This window comes from Talpa europaea (assembly GCF_964194135.1).
Source record: "Talpa europaea genome assembly, chromosome: 8".
NCBI classification, from domain to species: Eukaryota; Metazoa; Chordata; class Mammalia; order Eulipotyphla; family Talpidae; genus Talpa; species Talpa europaea.
In genome coordinates, this window is record NC_140075.1 from 34,087,803 (window position 1) to 34,107,930 (window position 20,128).

Consider the following 20,128-nt stretch of genomic DNA (forward strand, 5'->3'; position numbering starts at 1 on the left):
TCTCAGTAGCTGACAGTCCCAAGGACTCAGTTTTCATGAAAACTTCACTTCCTTAACATTGGACCAGTCCCAGGTCTCTTGTCCTACCGGGAAAATCACCTCTGCACTCTCTCTCTCTCTCTCTCTGGAGAGGCTGTTGGCTCTCAGGAACACCCTTTTTTTTTTTTGGAAGTATAGGAGCCCTAGGAGGAGACCACTGCCTCCATCAGTCACATTGTGGCTGCAAGGCTTTGGAGAGGGCTCGGAACCATAAGTGCCCGATCACAGACAGAGGACATGGGAACCGTCTCCCTCCCCAGGTGGTGAGGCACACAGAGCCCGCGGCGGAAGTGAAGACACTCACCACTTAATGAAGTGGACCCTTTTGTTTCCTTGCAGAACAACGAACCCAAAGGGGGTGAAGGCCAGAAAGGCAGCATTTCCTGACACATCCTGCAACACAGAAAACTCATCAGGGTGGTGCAGGCATAGAGGCAAAGGGTGAGAAACAGAGTTGTTCATCAGCGACGCAAGGTTAACGCTGGGCAGCAGGTCACAGAGGGAAGAGCAAGGCATTGGGAATCATACACTGAGGTTCGAATCCCAGCCTTGCTGCTTGCCAGCTGTGAGGCTACCGGCCCGTTACTTACCGTCTCTGACTGGAGATTGTGGATTATACTGACGGCCACCTTAGAAAGCTTAGAAGGGGCCATCCAAAGAGAACGGCTGCCCTTATGCGTGGCTGGTGGGACTGTCAGTGCAGTCACTTTGGAAGGCAGTTTGGAAGGTCTTCAAATTGTTAAACCTAAGGTTACCATATGACCCAGCAATCCCACTCTGAGGTGTATGCGCCCTAGAGAACTGAAAACATCCGTCCAAATAGAAACTTGCAAATGAATGCTCACAGCACACTTAACTCATAATTGCCGAAGAGTAGGAACAACCCAAATATTCACCAACAAATGAAGAAACAAACGTGTGTCCCACACGACAGCGGGCAGTGACTTGGTAGTAAAAAGGAGTAAAACACTGATGCCCAATGTGCCATGGCTGGCCCTTGAAAACATCATGCTAAGTGGAATAAGCCAGTCACTGAGGATCCATTCATGGGGAATGTCCAGAACAGGCCCATCCAGCAACACAGAGGATTGCTGGGTGCCAAGGGCTTGGGGGGGTGGGGCGGAGACGTGGGAAGTGACTGCTAATCTGTACAGGGTTTCTTTTTTGAAGTGATAAAAACGTTCTAAGTAGCGCTGATGGCTGTACAACTGTTAATATGCTAAAAGCCACTGAAATGCCCACGTAGGATGAATTATGGGACGTGAATTATATCTCAAAAAAGCTCGGACCAAAGTGGAAAAGCCGTGACCAGCCCCCTGGGCCTGAACCAGCAGGGGCCTCCTGTCTCCGTCATCTGTTTGTAAGCCTTAGGCGGGAGGTTCTGCCGAGCAGAGGGGCAGGGCGGGACAGACCCTGAGGCTCCCTCACGGGAGGATGTGGCAGAGAGGACCAGGACCCTGCTCTAGGCTGGGGCAGGCCCAGAGAGCTGATGGGCAAAATCTCAGAAGTGCTTCCTTTGTGGTAGGGGCCTCAGACGAGAACCTGTTCTTTTAGGGTGCGAGTGTATTCAGGTGGCCGGAAGCTGATGCCAGGACGTGGGCTCAGTGTGCCGGCAGGACAGCTGCCCGGGCCACACACTGCAGATGGCGCCATGGGTCCGAGTCAGGCACCCGCAGGAGGCAAGTGAGCGGCCCAGGCTGCCCGGCTCTCCTGGTCTCTCCCTGCTTCAGGACACAGTCTTCAGCCCGACTGGACTTATCAACAGTGGGGCCTCCGCAGGGCCTTGTGAGCTTTGCCTCAAGGGGAAATACAGCTGTGCCTTAAAATGGTCTCTTAGAATCACAGGTCTGAGCAGGGAGTAAACAAAGTATGTTTTGTGAACATTTCTAATTAAGGTGCTGATATTATTGTTCTTTCCTCAGGGTCTGTCATGACCCAGACCCTGGGCTGCCAGCACATTCCACCCACGGACACAGCCAACGCCTGTTTGAAAACAATCTGAATGGATCTGGTGAAGCCAGAGGGCTGGATTCCCTCCTGCCTGTCACCTGTGCTCGGTGGTGGCCACTAAAACCTGAGCGCCAACACTGCCCCTCCAGGGGCACCAGTGCTCGCTCCAAGGTTGGCAGAGATGGGTCAGGGCAGGCTGGCTCCGGGGGGAGAGCGCTGGGAGAGGGGGTGCCTGCAGGGAGGCAGCTTCAGACAGAGGGTGGCCAGGACCCAGCGAAGTTCGAGCACTGTAGGTTTAGAAAGATGGAGAGCTGAGGGGGGGCACCTCGCCTTATTTGTACTGGTACAGAACAGGCCCGGAGGAAATGTTCCTCAGTGAGCGCAGGAGACAATGAGGGGCCGCAGGGACCAGACCGGCTGCAGCGGAGCAAGTATGCACGCGATCCACAGCGAGGGGGGCAGGCAGAGGTGGGGAAGGGGCCTTCGTGTCTCCAAGACACAGAAAAGGACTAGAAGGAGGAACAGAGACAACGGACACAAAGGGGTGGGAAATACCGTGTGGCGTAAGGAAGGGGCGCCTCCCTCTCCTCCTTGCTCCCTGCACCCCCGTGGGCAGCGCGCCTTGGGCTCCGGGGCAGACTGTGCAGGCCCGGTTGAGGCTCTGCCACCCGCTGCCTGCGAGGCCTCGGCCAGATCCTTGCATTTCTCTGGGTGTCAGACTCTCCTGGTCCAACCAGGGTAGATGACATCACCTGCCTCTGACGCTGTGTTTAGTAGGTGTCCCTGCGTGCGAATGGCTGTGTGGTTGTTCACATCATTATAGCTGCTACTAATTAGCTGAGTTGGTTGAACTGAATACAAAATCATTAAAAAAAAAGCCCACCTAATGTTTTACTGTATTTTCCTGATGCCGATGGATTTAAATATTCTGGTTGGGAAACACGTGTAGGAGGCTGGCGGAGGACGGGGGGAGTCATGCGTTGTTTAGGGAGCCGTAGAGAGGGAGATGTGAGTGGTGCATTCGGAATTTTGAGTGAAAGTGATGCGGGCAGGAAGGAGACAGAGGCTGTGACAGTTTGGGATCTAAGCGAGCCACCCAGTGACAGCCTGCGGCTGGCCAGCGCAAAGGGCGGAGAAGGCCCTCCCCTAGAATGGCTGGCTGGCTGCATACCTGGTTGGCACCGTCCAGACACCTTAGAGGCAGCCTGAGTGAAGGGAGGGGAACAGCCTTTCCTGACTAGACTAGATTTGGAACAGGGAGCCAACTGGGAATAACCCCGAAAAGATGCCACGTCATTCTGGTAAGTACTAAGAGCAGCTTGTGCAATCCCGCTCCAGTCTCACATGGGGAGAGCAACTCTCCACGCGCGTCCAATGCGACAGTTGTGTTTGCAGGCCACTGCAAACCCCTGCAGCTGGAGTCCACAGGGCGAGAGGACAGCTGGGACCTTTCCTGCTGGGCACGTGAGGGGCGAGGACATGGAATGAGAGGGGGGAACCTCACATCTCTACCAGCACGAAAACACAGGCAGCCACACTGACAACTTCTCTGGGATTTTCCCAGTTTCTTCTAACACGTCACACTCCTTGTGAACCTGCCTTGGGATTTATTGCAAAAGGACAAGCACATGACAACAAGAGAAGGAAGTGGGCACAAGAAAAATGTCAGAGACAGTAGTAAAGTATTCCTCAGATCTTTCGTGTTATCAAGCTGAAGTCCATCCTTCCATCCCCCTGAAATCAGCAGCCACAGGACTGAGCAGTTAACGAACCTGAGAGGTGGAATAAAAATTTGGGTCTTCAAATGCCCAAAAACAGATGACTGGATCAAGAAGATGTGGTCCATATACACCATGGAATATTACTCAGCAATCAAAAAAGATAAACTCATGCCATTTGCAGCAACATGGATGGCGCTGGAAGGGATCATGCTCAGCGGAATAAGCCAGAAAGAAAAAGAAAAATACCGGATGGTCTCACTCATAGCAGGAATCTAGAAAACTTAAATAAGGGACCAGGAAAATGAATAACTATAAGAAAGTGAAAATCAAAATCAACAAACAACTATGAACCAGAGACACTCTATGGAGGGTGGGGGGTGGGGAGGGGAGAGATTGGGGTCAAAATAAGGGGGTTGCAATTGTATGGGGAATATAAAAATAAAATTTATTTTTAAAAAATGCAAATAAAAACCACAATGAGTTACCACCTTACACCAGTGAGAATGGCACATATTAAAAAAACTAGCAACGACAAATATTGGCTAGGATGTGGAGGGAAAGGAACTCTCCTGCACTTCTGGTGGGAGTGCAAACTGGTCCAACCACTATGGAGAGCTGTGTGGAGATTTCTTGACCTACTAAACATAGAACTTCCATATGATCCAGCAACTCCATTCCTAGGTATCTACCAAAAGGGCACAAAAACATTAATTGAGAAGAACACCTGCACCCCTATGTTTATAGCAGCACTATTTACAGTAGCTAAGCTATGGAAACAACCCAAATGCCCAAAAAATAGATGACTGGATCAAGAAGATGTGGTACATATATACCATGGAATATTACTCAGCCTTCAAAAAAGATAAACACATGCAATTTGCAGCAACACGGATGGCGCTGGAAGGGATCATGCTCAGTGAAATAAGCCAGAAAGAAAAAGAAAAATACCGGATGGTCTCACTCATAGCAGGAATCTAGAAACCTTAAATAAGGGACCAGGAAAATGAATAACTACAAGAAACTGAAAATCAAAATCAACAAACAACTATGAACCAGAGACACTCTATGAGGAGTAGGGGGCGGGGAGGGGAGGGATTGGGGTCAAAATAAGGGGATTGCAATTGTATGGGGGATATAAAAATAAAATTTATTTTAAAAAAAACTAAAAAAAAAAATTTGGGTCTTGACAGCTACACGGTGGTTCCCACTAGCCCCACTTTCCAGCAGAAAATAGTAAAAAGAATCTAGTTCACTTCGACAGTTGTGAGGTAAAAAATTTGTCAAGTTTTCATCCTGTGGAAAGAGCTTTGTTCTTGGGTCAGGACCCTAACTCTGCTTACTTCTGTAGCCTCATTGTAAAATGAGGACAGTAGTACATACCTTGAGAAATAGTACCGGCATCTGATTTTAGGGAGATGACACAAATGCCTCACTGCCCGGACACGGTCAGCAGTGCTTCTTGGAGAGGGGTTGGGTTTGCACTGAGTCACTCTGCCCAGAAAATGATTTTGGAAAGCACAGCACTGACTGGTTCTTTGAATTAGGGTGACCTGGTCCCCTGTACCCAGATCCTGTAGGTTCTACCTCTTTATATAGCACAGTAGGCTTCTGTCTGCTGCTGCCCAGAGGACACCCTAACTAGTGGAGTCAGGTCCATGGCATTCTTGGCGGAGTCAGGTCCAGGGCGCTCTTAAACTTATTCAATCTGGTGGGTGAAACTTCTATGTCTGTAGAAGTAGATCTGTCATGAAAATCACCCAGTTTCAATATACTTAGACTCAGCCGTGAGACACTGGAGTAGAGATGAGGTGGAAGGGCCATAAGGGGCTTGGTGTTACCCTTAACAACTCGGGAGCAGGATTCTCAGTAGAATCTGAGAGGCTTCAGTCAAGTGCTTAGTTTCATCAGTAAACCTAACACCTCCCCACAGTGCAACCCCGAGGGTCCACCTGAGGATGAGGGCCAGTCCCCTCGCATCCTTTAGTTCTGTTTCTCTGAGGTCAGGGGTAACTTGTCAAGATGGGAAGGGAGTTTATTTAGGTGGCTGGGTTATGAAAGTAATGTTCCTATACTGAGAGCAGCAGATGAAACACTACTTTTGTTTGTATGGCTGATCTTAGATTCTGCTGAGATCCATTTTCTCCTGGTCTGCACTAACTAGACATAAAGCCACTGGCGAACTGACATTAATTTTTTATAAGAGAATTTGAGCAGTTTCCTAAGTCTTTCCCTCTATATAACTGGCAATGATTCCCAACTTGTTTCTAAATAAAAGCCATCTATCCAGAAGAATGACCGTGAGTGGTATCTGAAAGCACAGCACTGAGACTCACAACTCTGGGTTGAGTCCCAGGACTGTCCTTATCAGTAACTGTGGATGCAGTAGTTAGTCCCTCGAAGTCTCAGTGTTGTTATCTTATAAAGAGGACAGGAATATCTTTTTGGCAGCGGCAAATAAGCTAGTGTGTGTAGCTGCCTGGACCGTGCAAGCTCTCAATAAATGCCACCTTTGTGACTTGTAATAATAAGGTGGGAAAAGACTGGGTATCTGTGATGGGTCTAGCTGTTCCAACGTCAACAAGACAAGATGTGACAGTCCAGGCCTGCAGGAGACGCAGGGAAATCCACCTCTCTCAGGGTCCCCTGGCAGGAGCACAGTGGAGGTGGGTCAGCTGGGGAACAGACGCAACCCTCGGCTGCCAGACATTTGCTCCACGCTCCTCCTGTGGCGGCAGGCTGGTCTGCTGGGGGGTTCGGACTGGGGATGCAAGGCATTCAGGACAGCTTGTGCAAGTTCAAGTTTGGTTATTATTGGAAGTCCCCTGGCTGTCCCACCCAGAACTCGGATCTCCTCTCCCTGGTCCCAGGGCCAGACAAGGACACTAGGGCAGAAGAAACCATCAGTGTGGACAGGAAGACTAGAATCTTCTTAATCAGTTCAGGAGAACAGAGCCCAGCTGAAGCGTTGCTCTGCTCTCATTTAATTATCAAAACGATTCTTCTTCTTCTGTCCTCCCTAGGGCTGCGTGCCCCAGATTCCCTGGGCCCAGTAATTGCCTCTCTGTTAATAGAAATCATCAGTATTTATTACACTGAGTGCTCCAGCCTATTTCAGCTCTCCTTGTAGCAGCATTAAGGCAAGTGCTTGGTAGCGTATCACCAAAGTGACTCTACTTAATGACAAGAGTAAAGGCTCCCAAACCATTTGCTTAGGAGGGCTGAAGAAACCAAGAGCTGAAGGGACCTTCCTGGTGGCACAGGGATTAAAGACACGGCGCTGTCAAGCTATCGCCAGCCACTGCAGCACGAGTTCGATCCTCCACCAGCCAGGGAGCTACATGGCACAGCAGACCTTCCCTGTCTCGCTCGCTGCTCCCCTCAACAGTGTATTTCAGTAGATCTGCCTCTTCTGCTCCCCACTCTGTCTCTGGTGAATCCTCTCACATCCCCCCACAATCCCCGCATCTCTGGTCTACACCTCCGTTCTTGTATGCATAAATAAGTAAATCTTAAAAAAAAAGAAACCAAGAACTGGAGTCTTGGTTTGACATGAGCAGGGCACTGACTTGGCCATGGGTGAGCATGAAGTGCAGGGCCCAGGAACGGGGAATGTGGAAGCCCAGTGAGAGGATTGTACCCACCTTCTCCCCAGAGGACGTCTCCTGGGCCTTCTGTTGCATATAGAATATCACAGCAGCAAGGCACTTGAGTCACATTCCTGCTCTGCCACTCAAGGCCTTGTAAACTCTGGCTTCCTGGAACTTTAGTTTTATCTATAAAACAGGAAGACCAGTATCTACCTCCCAGAGGTGGAATGAGGGTTAAAGGAGAAAACAGCATGAAGGATTCTAGTGAGCCTGGCGTGGAAGGCATGCCACCGACTAAATCCTCCCCCTTTCTGTCTAGGAGTTGATGCTGTGGGATACTGAGAGTTACGTGGGACTGGACCTCACACAGTGCTGATATGAAGGACAGTTCCTTCCTGCAGCCTCATCAACCTCTCTCTGGCTGACAATGCACAAACTCGTCAGAGATAGGGCTGGGCCAGGAGCCCACAGTCCGAGGGCACCTGTGGATTTGGTCTGGACGCCCTGCTGGCTTCCACTGTGGCTTCCAGAACTCCATGGCAACCATGGAGAACCCCCACCCCCGCCACCGCCTCTATGCAGTTGGGCCTGTATGTGCTGCCAGGTGACAGGCCTGCCCGGGGACCTACCTCTGAAGAGGTGGACACTGTGTAGCCTCAAGGGGGCTGGACAGGATTGGAGTCAGATGCAGCGGGTGACCTGGCACCTTCTGATGAGCCTATCTGTTTTTAGGCAGCTTTATCGTTTTGGTCTTGGAGTCCAACTTAGCAGTTTTGGGAGCAGTTATTGAGAACATACTGGGTTTGTTCATACAGATAAGGAAACTGAGGCTTGGAGAAATCACCGAAGGCTCCGCTAAGTAGGGGTCACGTACTGGAGTGGAGGCCAGCTGACCCAAAGCTACCTTCAGTCCTACGGACAACCCAGCCGATAGTATCTGGGCAACTTGTGGAGCTTAAACTGTATCTGTTATGCAGAGGCCTTTATTTAGGAAGCTTGACGAATTCCTTTGTAAAATTCATGTCAAATTTTAGGTATAAACAGGCATGAATGTTTTCTGACAGCGCTGACCCCCAAGAAATGGGCTTAGCGGGCAGTAGGCTGTGCTGGAGGAGAGGAAACTGCGAGGTGGGTAAGGTGAGCAGGGTTTCTGAGTGTCAGAATGTTCTCAGAGCTCATATTTGATTTTTTTAAATTTTTTTTTAAATCTTTTTTATTTATTTATTTATTTTTTTGGGTAGAGGCATGTTTTATTTATTTATTTTGTTTGTTTGCTTGTTTTGTTTATACATGCACTGGGTACAGTCAGAAGCGCGGGAGGGTGAGAGAATTCACCAGAGCCAGAGTGGGGAGCAGATCAGGCAGAAGGACCGAGGTACACTGCTGAGGGGAGCAGCGGGCGGCAGGAGAGGTCTGCGCGCCATGTGGGACCCTCCGCCGGTGGCCGGGGAGCAGCCGGGGATAGAACCGGCGCCGCAGAGGCCGCGGGCAGCTTCGCAACCCAGCGCTCAACCGCTGCGCCACCGGGGAGGCCCTCAGAGCTCATATTTGAAGTATCTACACTAAATCCTCAGCCCAAACAAATCACCATCACTTCCCAAAGGGGTGTGCCACTCTGTCACCACTCCCTGGGTTTCCTGGTTTCTGTTCTAGTATTTTAATTTTTGTTGAAACTGAGTGTGTCCCCTCTCCTATTAGAAAGAAAAAGTCAATGTTCTCCTGCTCCCACTGGATACTATTGCTCTCGGATCTGTTTGAGAATCAGTTTTACCAGTGGTATTGGGGCCTCTCTGGTAATAGAATCATGCAGAAATGTAGAAAAGCTGAGGCAGAGACCATGACTGTCAGCAACTAGGATGGGGAGATAAAGTGGAGGGGGATGGCCTTGGAGAAACAGGAGGAGACCGCACTTCCCGCTTCCCCTGTGGCTGCCTGAACTCATCCCCAAAATGCCAGATGTGCTGTGAGTAATAACAGAGCTTTTCTTGGGGCAGAGCCTCCCCGATTGGTTTCTGTCTCACCCTCACAGACACGTAATGGAATTAAATGTGATTTCACCGCAGTTCCGCGAGGTGACTTACGCTGGAAGTCAATAAAACCCACTCTAGGAAAGAAACTAGATTACGGGTCAGAGAAGGGTGGGCATCTGCTGAGCTGCCTCAGATCATTCCCTGTGGGGGGCCTCCCATATTCTTCCTCTCTTCATTTCCACCAAATTACCCACTGCTGCCAAAGTGGAGTCCCGGTTTCTGATTTGTTATTTAGATGGACTTTGCCTCGGTCCCTATGACATTGATGTGGCACCATAAAATTATGTAGCATGGAATCCAGGGGATTTTCCAAAATGAGATATTTTCTTTGGCATCTGTCACTAAAATAGGAGTCCATCATTCAGATCTGAGAGGCACAGATTTGTGGTCCCCTAATACCTGTCGCCCTCTAGAGGGGGCAAGTTCAGTGTCGTCTCCAGCCACGGGCTACTCACCTTACACGGGTGAGGGTCCACTCCATATGTCTCCAATGTCTGTGCTTTTCTTAAAAAGTTCAGTTCTGATGTTGCTGGTGTTTGACCACTGGAATAAAAAAAAGATAATTTCAGGGTTTCCGATAGGTTCCCCTCAGCTAAGCTCTGTTAAAAAGGTCTCGGGGTGAGAAAAACATCCCAGTTTTCCATAGAGTGTGCTCATTGCTCTGTTCTAGGACTAACTTCAGAGATTTGTATCTAGGGTCAAAAACTTTGAGGCAGCCTACATAATGGAAGATATAGGCTGAATGTCAAACAATATGGAGTGGTGGGGACTGTGGCAAACTGGCACAAGTTACCCCATCTAATGAGGCAGCTGCTCCTTAACGCTGAGATTGCTATGTGGGAAAGCAAGGCACAGCACTGCTAGAAGCAATTTTTACAGATAAGTCAGAGATACTTATTTTTATGTGGCATTTCATAATTTTAAATAGCATGCAGGCAAACAAAATGAATCTGAAGGTTGGCTACAGGCCACGGGTTTCTTGTCTGTGAAATACAAAGAAAGGACTGTGTATCTTGCTGGTGCCACCTAGCCCTATTCTTTTACCGAAAGGGAACACAGGAATAAAGGATGATGAGGCACAGTAAGAGACAGCTCTGAGCTCCCCAGACTCCACAGTAGCTCTGTGTGTCCACAGGGTGATGACTATGAAAAGGAGACAAACAGAAAAAGAAACCAACACTGGGACCAAGCTCTCTGAAGACAGAGCCTTCAGCATTGTTCCCTTCCTTAGCGGAACACAGAACCACCAGGCTCTCATAGGGATGGCTTCAGTGTGAGGAAGTGGGCACTTTGTGAAGTCAACACAATCACTGTGGGCAGGGCAGAAGGTTGCTCATTTCTAAGTTCATGTGTCTCATGTGATGGCAAGGAAGGAAGACAAGCCAACCCAAGGGTGGGAACAGGCCAGAATCCCTCTGGTGTCACTCTGGAGAGAGAGCAATCAAGCAGCACCTTTATATACCAGCCTCTGTGCTGCTTGCTCTAAAATACACCAAGAAATAATATGCACAGTGTGGGCTCTCAAGGAACTCAAGTTAGAGTTGGAGAAAAGCAGCATTATTTTTATATTATGAAGAGGCTGGACTGGAGTAAGTACTGTGTAAGCAGAGTGCAGACTTCTACATCTACCAGTGCGCCAGGACACAGGGAACTGTTGGCCTGTTTGCCTTTGTGTGGGCAAAGGGGTGGGCATCAGAGGCAGCTGCTTGGGTGCCCTGTTTGGGTGCTGGTGGATCCCGTGGGCTCCGTTCACCCTGGAACTGGCCCAAATCTCCAGAGCCCTCAAAGTAGGCATCATATCCTGGGAGATCCCCATGTCATATTAGGTTTCTGCAGGACTGTCCCCACTGCTCTGACATTGCCTCAAATCCTCCTGGCAGTGCCTCCCACTGGCTCAGCACATAAACTCTGAATGAACCCTGCACCCTCACAGGTCTGTGCTTATTCATACTTTCACCACAAGGGGCCGCTACTTCCCTAGCGAGAGTGAGAGGAGGCGCCTGGGTGTGCAGGCAGGTGGAAAGGGGATGGCATCTGCACAGGAGAGGGTGGGACACGGATCTTGCCACACCCAATGGGCTGGAGGTCTGTGCACACATTAAGGATGTATTTGTTGGCAAAATCTTTGCGTGAAGGTGAATGTTTTTGGGGTGTGTGTGTGTGTGTGTGTGTGTGCACGCGCGTGCGTGAGTGAGTGTGCGAAAGAGTAGGGTCAGGATAGGAGCTAGTTTAATACAATCATTAGAAATATCTTCCCCCCACCTTGGGTTTGTCCTTCCCCAGAAAGACAGTTACACAAACATTTGAAAAAAATTTTTTAAATTGTGATTTTAAAATGATGACATGTTTTATTTTCTAACAGTGGATTGTGTAACATTAGTTTGGGGGGTCTGCTCTAGTAAGCTACATGAACTGGAGCCCAAGGCCCGACTGTGTATTTTAAGTCAATTTCTGTGGAACATCCTATTTCATTTGGGTGAAAACATGCAGCAACGCTGTTTTAGGAGATTTAGCATTTCCCGAGGGCAAATCTCAAACTTTTCAGCTGCATCTCTCTTTCCCCCTTTGCAGCTTCTGGCGCTGGGTACGGCAGTGCTGAAGCTAATGTGAGGGCCACAGCATTTCAGAATCAGGCCAGACCTGTGCAGTCCCAGCTGCCCACCCAGAGCCACATGTCTCTCTGTCACTGGCTGAGGGGAGCACGCGTGCCCTCTTTTTTTTCGGTCTTTTTTTTCTTTCTTTCTTTCTTTTTTTTTTTATAATTTTTTTTTTAATAGAGGCATTATTTATTTATTTATTTATACAGGCACTGGGTACAGTCAGAAGTGCAGGAGGGTGAGAGAATTCACCAGAGCCAGAGCGGGGAGCAGAGCAGGCAGAAGGACCGAAGTACACTGCTGAGGGGAGCAGCGGGCGGCAGGAGAGGTCTGCGCGCCATGTGGGACCCTCCTCCGGTGGCCGGGGAGCAGCCGGGGATCGAACCGGCGCCGCAGAGGCCGCGGGCAGCTTCACAACCCAGCGCTCAACCGCTGCACCACTGGGGAGGCCCTCTTTTTTTTTTTTTTTTTACCTTTTCCTTTCTTCCCAGTTCATGCTGCTTCCCTCTTCATTTACCTTAGTGAAACGAATACCTTTCAGAGGCTAGTCCTTCTCTGTTTTCCTTACAAATTCTCTTTCCTCTAAACCTCAGCCTGTAACATTCTTCACAGCAGCTGAGCCCAGAGGGCTGGGGCTGTGCTGACAGGGGACCTGGGTGCACAGAAGCAGAGGGCACAGAGCGGAGCCCATAATCAGGCTGTGGGGAGAGACAGCCCTGGGCCTAAACTGAATGGCATGTACCTGAGTTCCGTCTTGTGAATCTCAGCAATTTTCCTTTCCAGCTTCTCTGAATGTTTAGGGAAAAACTGGAACTTGGAGCTGTAGCCTTCAGGGTGTTTCCCTGGGTCATAATCCCCAATCTCCGCTTGCAAAAGGAAAGTAGAGGCAAACCGTTATGGAGATCATCACTGGCAAAACAAGAGACTAACACACAGAGCAAAAGCCAAAGCACGTGCCAGGTTTACAAAGAACAGTTGGTTCCAAGCAAGGCTCAGGTGCATGCTTACCTTGCACACCCAGGTGTGCACCCTGGGATGGTATCAACTCTAAGCAGTCAGTGGAGCAGACCCAGTGTTCTGAGGTCACAAGTAAATTTACAATAAAAGAATAGAAGCCTGCAGGGCAGTCCTCACCCATCAGCAGAGGGGACTGAGGGATCTGGGCTTGATCAGGAAGACAGAACCTCTTGGGCATGAGCCAGATGAGAAGTCTATCTTGTTTTAGGGGATCTGCTATGCATAAGGACTGAGCAGCAAATTAATGAAGATGCCATGATCCAAACTCAGAACTCAACTCTCAGTTCAAATCAAATCAAATCATTTGAATAAATACCCGAGGGCTGACCAGGTGGCAGGCCCCTCGGAGAGGACTGTGGAGCGGGAAGACTGACTGTGACCAGCAAGTGTCGTGTTCAGGAGCACCAGGTCCTAGGGCTTCTCGATCTCTTGCTTGGTGTGGGGCAGCCCTCTTCTGCCCTCACACAGAGCAAGCCCGTTCCTAAGGCTGAGATCTTAGATAAGGGAAATTTGGGAGGGCAGTGGCCCGTGGTGCTCTTGATAGCGTGTTCCCAGGTCAGAACCCAGCTTTCTCTGTATCAAGTAGACCATCAGGAACATGGGATGCTAAGAGGAAATATGATAAGAAGTTCTAGATGTTCTGTGGTTGTCCTTTCTGCTTCCCTAGTGAGGAGCCACGACCAGTACAGCTGGGCCTTGAGGGAGGACCAAATGTGCCTTTCTTGCCCAGCTGAATACTGTACTTATGGCACAGATCTACTCATCGCACTTTCCAAGTTACTTGGAAAGTATATCATTTAGCATGAAACTAAAGGTTTCTTTGGGTGTGAAGTCTGGAGTGACCTCGAGCCATGAAGTCATTTATGATGATTTTATTTGGAAAGCTCCAAGTGGAGAACATGAATGTTGGACATCAAATACTTCTTTAAAGGAGGGGAAAAAAAAGGAAAAAGAAAACATTCCAATGTGATTGCCAGTATAAAATGGAAGGAGCATCGTTTGGTATCCTAGAGTTGGCAAGCACCTTCTACACTTTCCATTTAGGTGATCTTTAAAACAGGAATCTCAGGAATCAAAGTTGCAATAGGCTGACTTTCACATTCTTAATGCAGCTGTGATACTTCTCTTGCCAGAAGAGCTTTAGTTTCTTATTGGCAAGCACTTCTCAGTTTCTCTTCACAAAGTAGCTGCCTGGAATTCACAGATTTCCAAGTAAGAGTTCAGATTCTTTGAGGGAAATTTCATGAATTTATTGCTGTGGCCCAAAATGATCAAGCCAGTGACAGGTTCAGGCCTGAGGACTAAGAAAAATCTAGAAGTGGCACTTAGGAAACCCTGATAGTTATTGATAGAGAAGGGATCATATATGAACAGTACATTCCTTTTCTGCTAGTCTCCCCCCCAAAAAAAAAGCCAGACTGGGCATCAGCTGGGTACAGACTCAACTCCTATCAGCATGTCAGGAAATATATTACTTGGAAACATTTTTCACTTTGGGCACTGTGAATGGAAAGGTCTCTGAGATAGATACAGGAATTCCAAGATAATTCACATCTTTGAGATTTGCATGAAAGGGAAAAAAAATTTCTAGGTTCAGGGAGTCCAGGCTAAGTCCTCTAAGAGTCGGCTTCAAGTTAGATACTGTTTATATCTAAGAAGTAGTCATCTGTGGTAACGGAAATAATGTACTCAGCACTTAGCATGAAAAGCAAATTTATCCCTGTCAAAAGTCATTACCTTGAAGGATATAAGCTGCTAACAAGGCGGCATCTGATGTTTTACAGAGGAGGCGGCCGTGGTAGAGATCCCTTTTGATCTGTAGAAAGACTAAATACCTGGAGCGAAAACACAGAGGGAACCATAAAGGATTTCTCTGATTGTGTTAAAGACATAAATATGTAATGCAAACCTATAAAATCTTTGCCAGGACCCTTTCACTATATTAAAAAAAAATCTCAAAACCTACCATAGAATAAACACATTTTCTGTTTCCCCGGAGACTCTTTCAAGTACTTTGCCTTGAACTGATTTTTGGTTCAATTCAAAACAACCCATCAGTTTCCTTCTGTAGCTCAAAATAGAAATGGCACTTCATGGGCAAGCACTGTTCCCGCCGTGCTGGGCATTGAGAAGAGCCAGCACCTGTCAATTCAGTGCAGAGACAGAACCCTGTGTCGGTGAGAGCAGGCCTCTGAGGCCTCTCTCACCTCAGACTCTGGCTGATGGGTGGAATGTTAGAGGAATTAGCCCAAGGAAGTGGTTGCCCCAGCTGGCCAAGAAAACCTGTCCATTTGTAGATAAGCCTTCAATTATCGCACAGATCAACCAGATCTCTCGGAATTTGAATAAGGCTTGAAGAGGTACCCAGTAAAGGAAGTACAGAAACTTGTGGCTAGTATTTCTTCAAATATAGGATGCTCTCAACTCAGGGGGATAGATAGAAAGAAAACGGCAGCTGGTAGCAGTGACATGTAGTGAGCACTTACCATTTGCCCATGTGGGTGTTGCACCCCTTACATGCACTCTCTCCTTTAATTCTCATGTAACAAATTTGAGACAGACACTGTAATTATCTTTTTTTTTTTTTAAATAAAGATACTGAGACTTAAATGTTTTTCTCATGGACACACACCTGGTAAGTAGTAGAGTCAGGATTCATATTCAGCCCTGTTTGGCCCTATTTTTAAAAGCTAAGATAATGGAAACAAGCTAAATGCTGAAAAACAGATGACTGTATGGATCAAGAAGATGTGGTAGATATACACAATGGAATACTAGTCCGCAATCAGAAAAAGATAAACTCATGCCATTTGCAGCAACATAGATGAGCTGGAAGGGATCATGCTTAGTGAAATAAGTCAGAAGGAAACTCACAGGTTCACTATAGGAACACAGGGAAATCAAACAAGGGATTAGGAAAAAACAACTTGCAGGCAAACTATAAATGGGAGACATGGGGGGCAGGGGAAGGGATCAAAACAGGGGTGGGAAGAGCACAAGGGACCATGGTGATGGTTCATGGGTGTCTTGGTGGTGGGAATTTTATGGGGATTACACCTGAGAGGAGAATGAATAATGATGTAAAAAAAAAAAAACAAACAAATTCAGCCCTGCTAGACTCCTGAAGTTGGCTCGCAATAAATACACTGTCTTCCCTGCACTGTGACTCCTGAGTAATTCCAGTAACTTGGGTGGTCTCTGACAGAGTAAAACAGAATTGTTGACTTTCCATTTGGAAATATTATTACAAGGAGCAGGTCTTTATGTTCATCAACTTGCAGGTCCACTAAGAGTATCAAACCCCTGAGTTAATCACCTACCACACTGGCTCCTTGGCAAGAGGGTATCTATGGTGGTTTAAAAATACGTCCACAAATTGGGCCTCCCTGGTGGTGCAAGGGGTTGAGCACCGCACTGTGAAGCAATCCACAGCCTCTGCAGCACGAGTTCCATCCCTGGCCAGCCAGGGAGCTACCCACATGGTGCAGCAGACCTCTCCTGTCTTGCCCGCTGCTCCCCTCGGCAGTGTGTTTCGGTCAATCTGCCTGTTCTGCTCCCCACTCTGTCTCTGGTGGACCCTCTCACCCCCTGCATCTCTGGCCTGTGCCCCAGCTCTTGTATGCATGAATAAATACATCTTTAAAAAAAATAAAATAAAAATACATCCACAAATTATCTGATGCTCCTCATTGCAACTGATAGAGCTTCATTCCCTCCATTTGGGTGTGAACCAGACTTAGTGAATTGCTTCTAACAAAATACAACAGAAGTGATGGTGTCTGACATCCGAGACTGGGTCATAATGATGTTGCAGTTTCTTCCTTGTTCTCTCCTTCTCTTGGATCACTCATTCTTCTCAAGGACAGTGAAGCAGCCCTATAGAAAGTGGCAAGGAAATGAGGCCTTTGCCAACAGCAAGGCATTGGTGTTTCCTGCTAATAGTCATGTGAAGGCACTATCAAGGAAGTGAACCTTCCAGTCAAGTCTTCAGGTGACCACAGCCACAGCCACCTCTTGACTGCAACCCCACGGGAGACCCTGAGCCAAAAACACCCACCTAAGCCGCTGCTGAGTCTGTGATGCACAGAAACTGTGAGATAATAAATGCCGGTTATTTTAAGTGAGACTTTGTGGTGTTTTGTTAGACAGTCATTGATAACTACAGCATTCCTAAGGGAGTAATGAAAATGTGGTAAGATTCCCTTAAAGCCCATCAGTCTGAATCAAAAGGTAATCGGGCCCACGCTGGATAACTAGAGGCTTCCAATGCTTGTTTTCAGACTGAAGAATAAACAGGACTCCATGCCCACTTGATCATGTGAAACTTTCTCAAGTGGGAGAAGACTATGGACAGCACAACCTCTGTGGGTGGTTGGGCCAGCAGGTGCCTCTGAGTCTTGGGCTTGGTGATTCAAGCAATTTACAGGCAGAAATGAAGGAACAGTCAAACCTTCTTATCTTCTAAGGCCTTTGCCATAGCTGCCCCTGGGAGCCTGCTGTAAATGGAGAGCATTAGGCCCATCCTGGACTAGCTCAGTCATTTTAATGAGATCTCTAGAACCTTGGAACCATTTAATGAGATCTGTATTTGTACATAAATTAAGCTTAAGAAGCACTGTCTTAAGAAAACTCAAAAGCATCCTTCTAATTAATTGTGCATCAGGATGGTCTGGGAAGGTGAGTACTATAATCTGGAAGTTAGTAAGAATCCCTTGTCGCTCCATCCCCCACCATGAATCCCACTCAGCCCCATGAAAAAGACATCATGAACTAAGATGACCCTACCAAATCAAGTTTGTCTGCACAGTTTCCCACAGTGAAATGCCACATGGTTGGGGGGAGGGGTCCAGGCAAGAGAGGGGAAGAAGGAAAGAAGGAGAGAGGGGAAGGAAAGGAGTTACAGAGCCTAATTCTCTTGTTTTATAGCTGAGGAGATAGAAGTCGAGAGAGATACAGTGAATTGTCAGTATCGAGGCCTCCTGACTCCAGGCCTGCTGCTTTTTCTCCTCCCCATGGAAATTCAGTTTGTCATCAGGCTAGAGAGAAAGGTCCTAAAAAAGTCAAGAGACTCTTTGCCATCGAGAGAAGTCTCCATCGGAACCAAAGAAGCTATCAGGTTGAGACCAGATTTAAGACAAGCTGTTCCTTGGGACACTTTTTTTATTTTTTTATGTTATTTTTTATTATTATTATTTTTTAATTTTCTAGAGGCATGTCTTATTTATTTATTTATTTATTATTTGTTTGTTTGTTTGGTTTATACATGCACTGGGTACAGTCAGAAGCGCGGGAGGGTGAGAGAATTCACCAGAGCCAGAGCGGGGAGCAGAGCAGGCAGAAGGACCGAAGTACACTGCTGAGGGGAGCAGCGGGCGGCAGGAGAGGTCTGCGCGCCATGCGGGATCCTCCTCTGGTGGCCGGGGAGCAGCCGGGGATCGAACCGGCGCCGCAGAGGCCGCGGGCAGCTTCGCAACCCAGCGCTCAACCGCTGCGCCACCGGGGAGGCCCTGGGACACTTTTTTAAAAAAAAAAAACATTACTTACCTCTTTCTGATTTCGATGAGACTTTACTATACCTCCATTTTGTTTTAATGCTAGTGTGGTCTCCAAGGTATTATCTTTGGCATTGTGTGTCCTGAGATGGGAGGGTGGGGATGAATCCAGATATTTCTAGAATTAAAGGCTTGGAACTCGGGAAAGCCTTGGGGCTAAAGAGTTTCTTCCAGAAGATTCCTTGCCCTCCACCTTCCTTTCAGATTTTTTGCCCCAGTTTCCTCTATTTTCTACCATCCTTTTTTTCCAACTGTAATCAAGTTTAGAATGTCTTCCTTCACCACTGCATTCTCCTTGAAGTCAGATTTTGTTTCATTTTAATATTCTTCTAGAGATCCTCTATATCCTGTACCTAACTCACCTACTCATCCATCCACCCATTGAGTTCTGGGCACTTACAGTGTGTGCCGGCACTGCCACAGGTTCAGAGAACACAGCAAGGGACAAATCAGTCTCTTCTGGAGCTTACATTCCAGGGGGAAGAGATAACACAATAATAATAATGATTTACTAAGTGTGTGCTGCTCCACACGCTGTACTATTTAACACTTTCCTCTCATTTAACCCTTCCAAACAACTCTATGAGATAACTACTATGTTTAACTCTGCCTCACAGATGAGGAAAGTGAATGATTAGAAAAATATTGTAGTTTGCCTTGTCACAAACCTAGTTAAAGGACAATCTGGGATTGAATCCAGGTCTTTTTGATTCCTTGGTCTGGGATTGGCAAAGGATGGCCTGCCACCATAATTTCCAATAAATAAAATTTTATTGGTACACAGCCATGCTCATTCATTTGTGCATCGTCTATGACTGCTTTTGCATGACAATGGCAGAAATGAATAGTTGTGACAGAGACCATACGTCCCACAAGGCTTAAAATAGTTACTGTCTGACCTTTTACGTGAAGAGTTTGCCAACCCATCTTCGTTTAAGGAAGGTTCAAATGATATTCATCAAAGGAATGAGTGACCTAAAAACTCTATTCTCTCAAGCATACATGCATTCATTCTATTAACTTTTTTTTTTTTTTTGAGCACCTGCTCAAACATGTGTCAGACAGTTGCTTCCTTGCAAGATAGGGCCCCATTTGCACTCAGTCTCTCCTTCTATTACCTGATCTTTCCAAAGAGTTCATACACCTGCAGTCCCTGTTAAAAGCTAAATCTGGTGCCTAATCCCCATTTTCTCTGTCTTGTCTCTAGCTCAGACAAGGAAATCTATTTATTACTTAAAAAAATGACAAAAGAGATTAATCAGGATTTGGCAACTAAATTTATCATCTGGAAAGAGTCCAAGAGATAAATTGAAGCACAGTTCTTTACTCCCTACCTCATCCCCTCCTCTCAGCCCGGCTTTATGGGAATGGCTGAGATGGCAGGGAAATTTAGGACCCATATTGCTAGGAAAAAACACTGACAGCTAAATTAGTTTGGCAGGAAGGTGGAGTGCAGGCTCTGAGCCAGGAATGAATTATGGGTACTGAGTGCAATTGGGGCAGGTACCTACTCTCTTCAGATCAGCCAGGGATGTGAACAGAAAGACTCCGTGACCTCCACAGAATGCCTCAGGGAGGGGAAGGCACAGAGACTCCCAGTCAGGTCCTGAAATCCTGTGGTTCACACTCCTGACA

The 20,128-nt window shown here is 47.5% G+C and overlaps 1 protein-coding gene across 6 annotated transcripts in view; it reads right to left on the bottom strand.

The window, feature by feature from the left end:
- The window catches only part of FRMD5 (FERM domain containing 5), a gene marked incomplete at both ends in the record, with an annotated part of 291,583 nt that overhangs the window by 16,316 nt on the left and 255,139 nt on the right, over positions 1–20,128 (bottom strand). For all 6 annotated transcript variants that reach the window (XM_084239478.1, XM_084239476.1, XM_084239475.1 and 3 more), the window contains 4 exons: positions 344–432; positions 9,783–9,870; positions 12,667–12,790; positions 14,679–14,776. In XM_084239478.1, the coding sequence (XP_084095604.1) occupies positions 344–432; positions 9,783–9,870; positions 12,667–12,790; positions 14,679–14,776 (399 nt within the window). The remainder of the gene's footprint in view (positions 1–343; positions 433–9,782; positions 9,871–12,666; positions 12,791–14,678; positions 14,777–20,128) is intronic.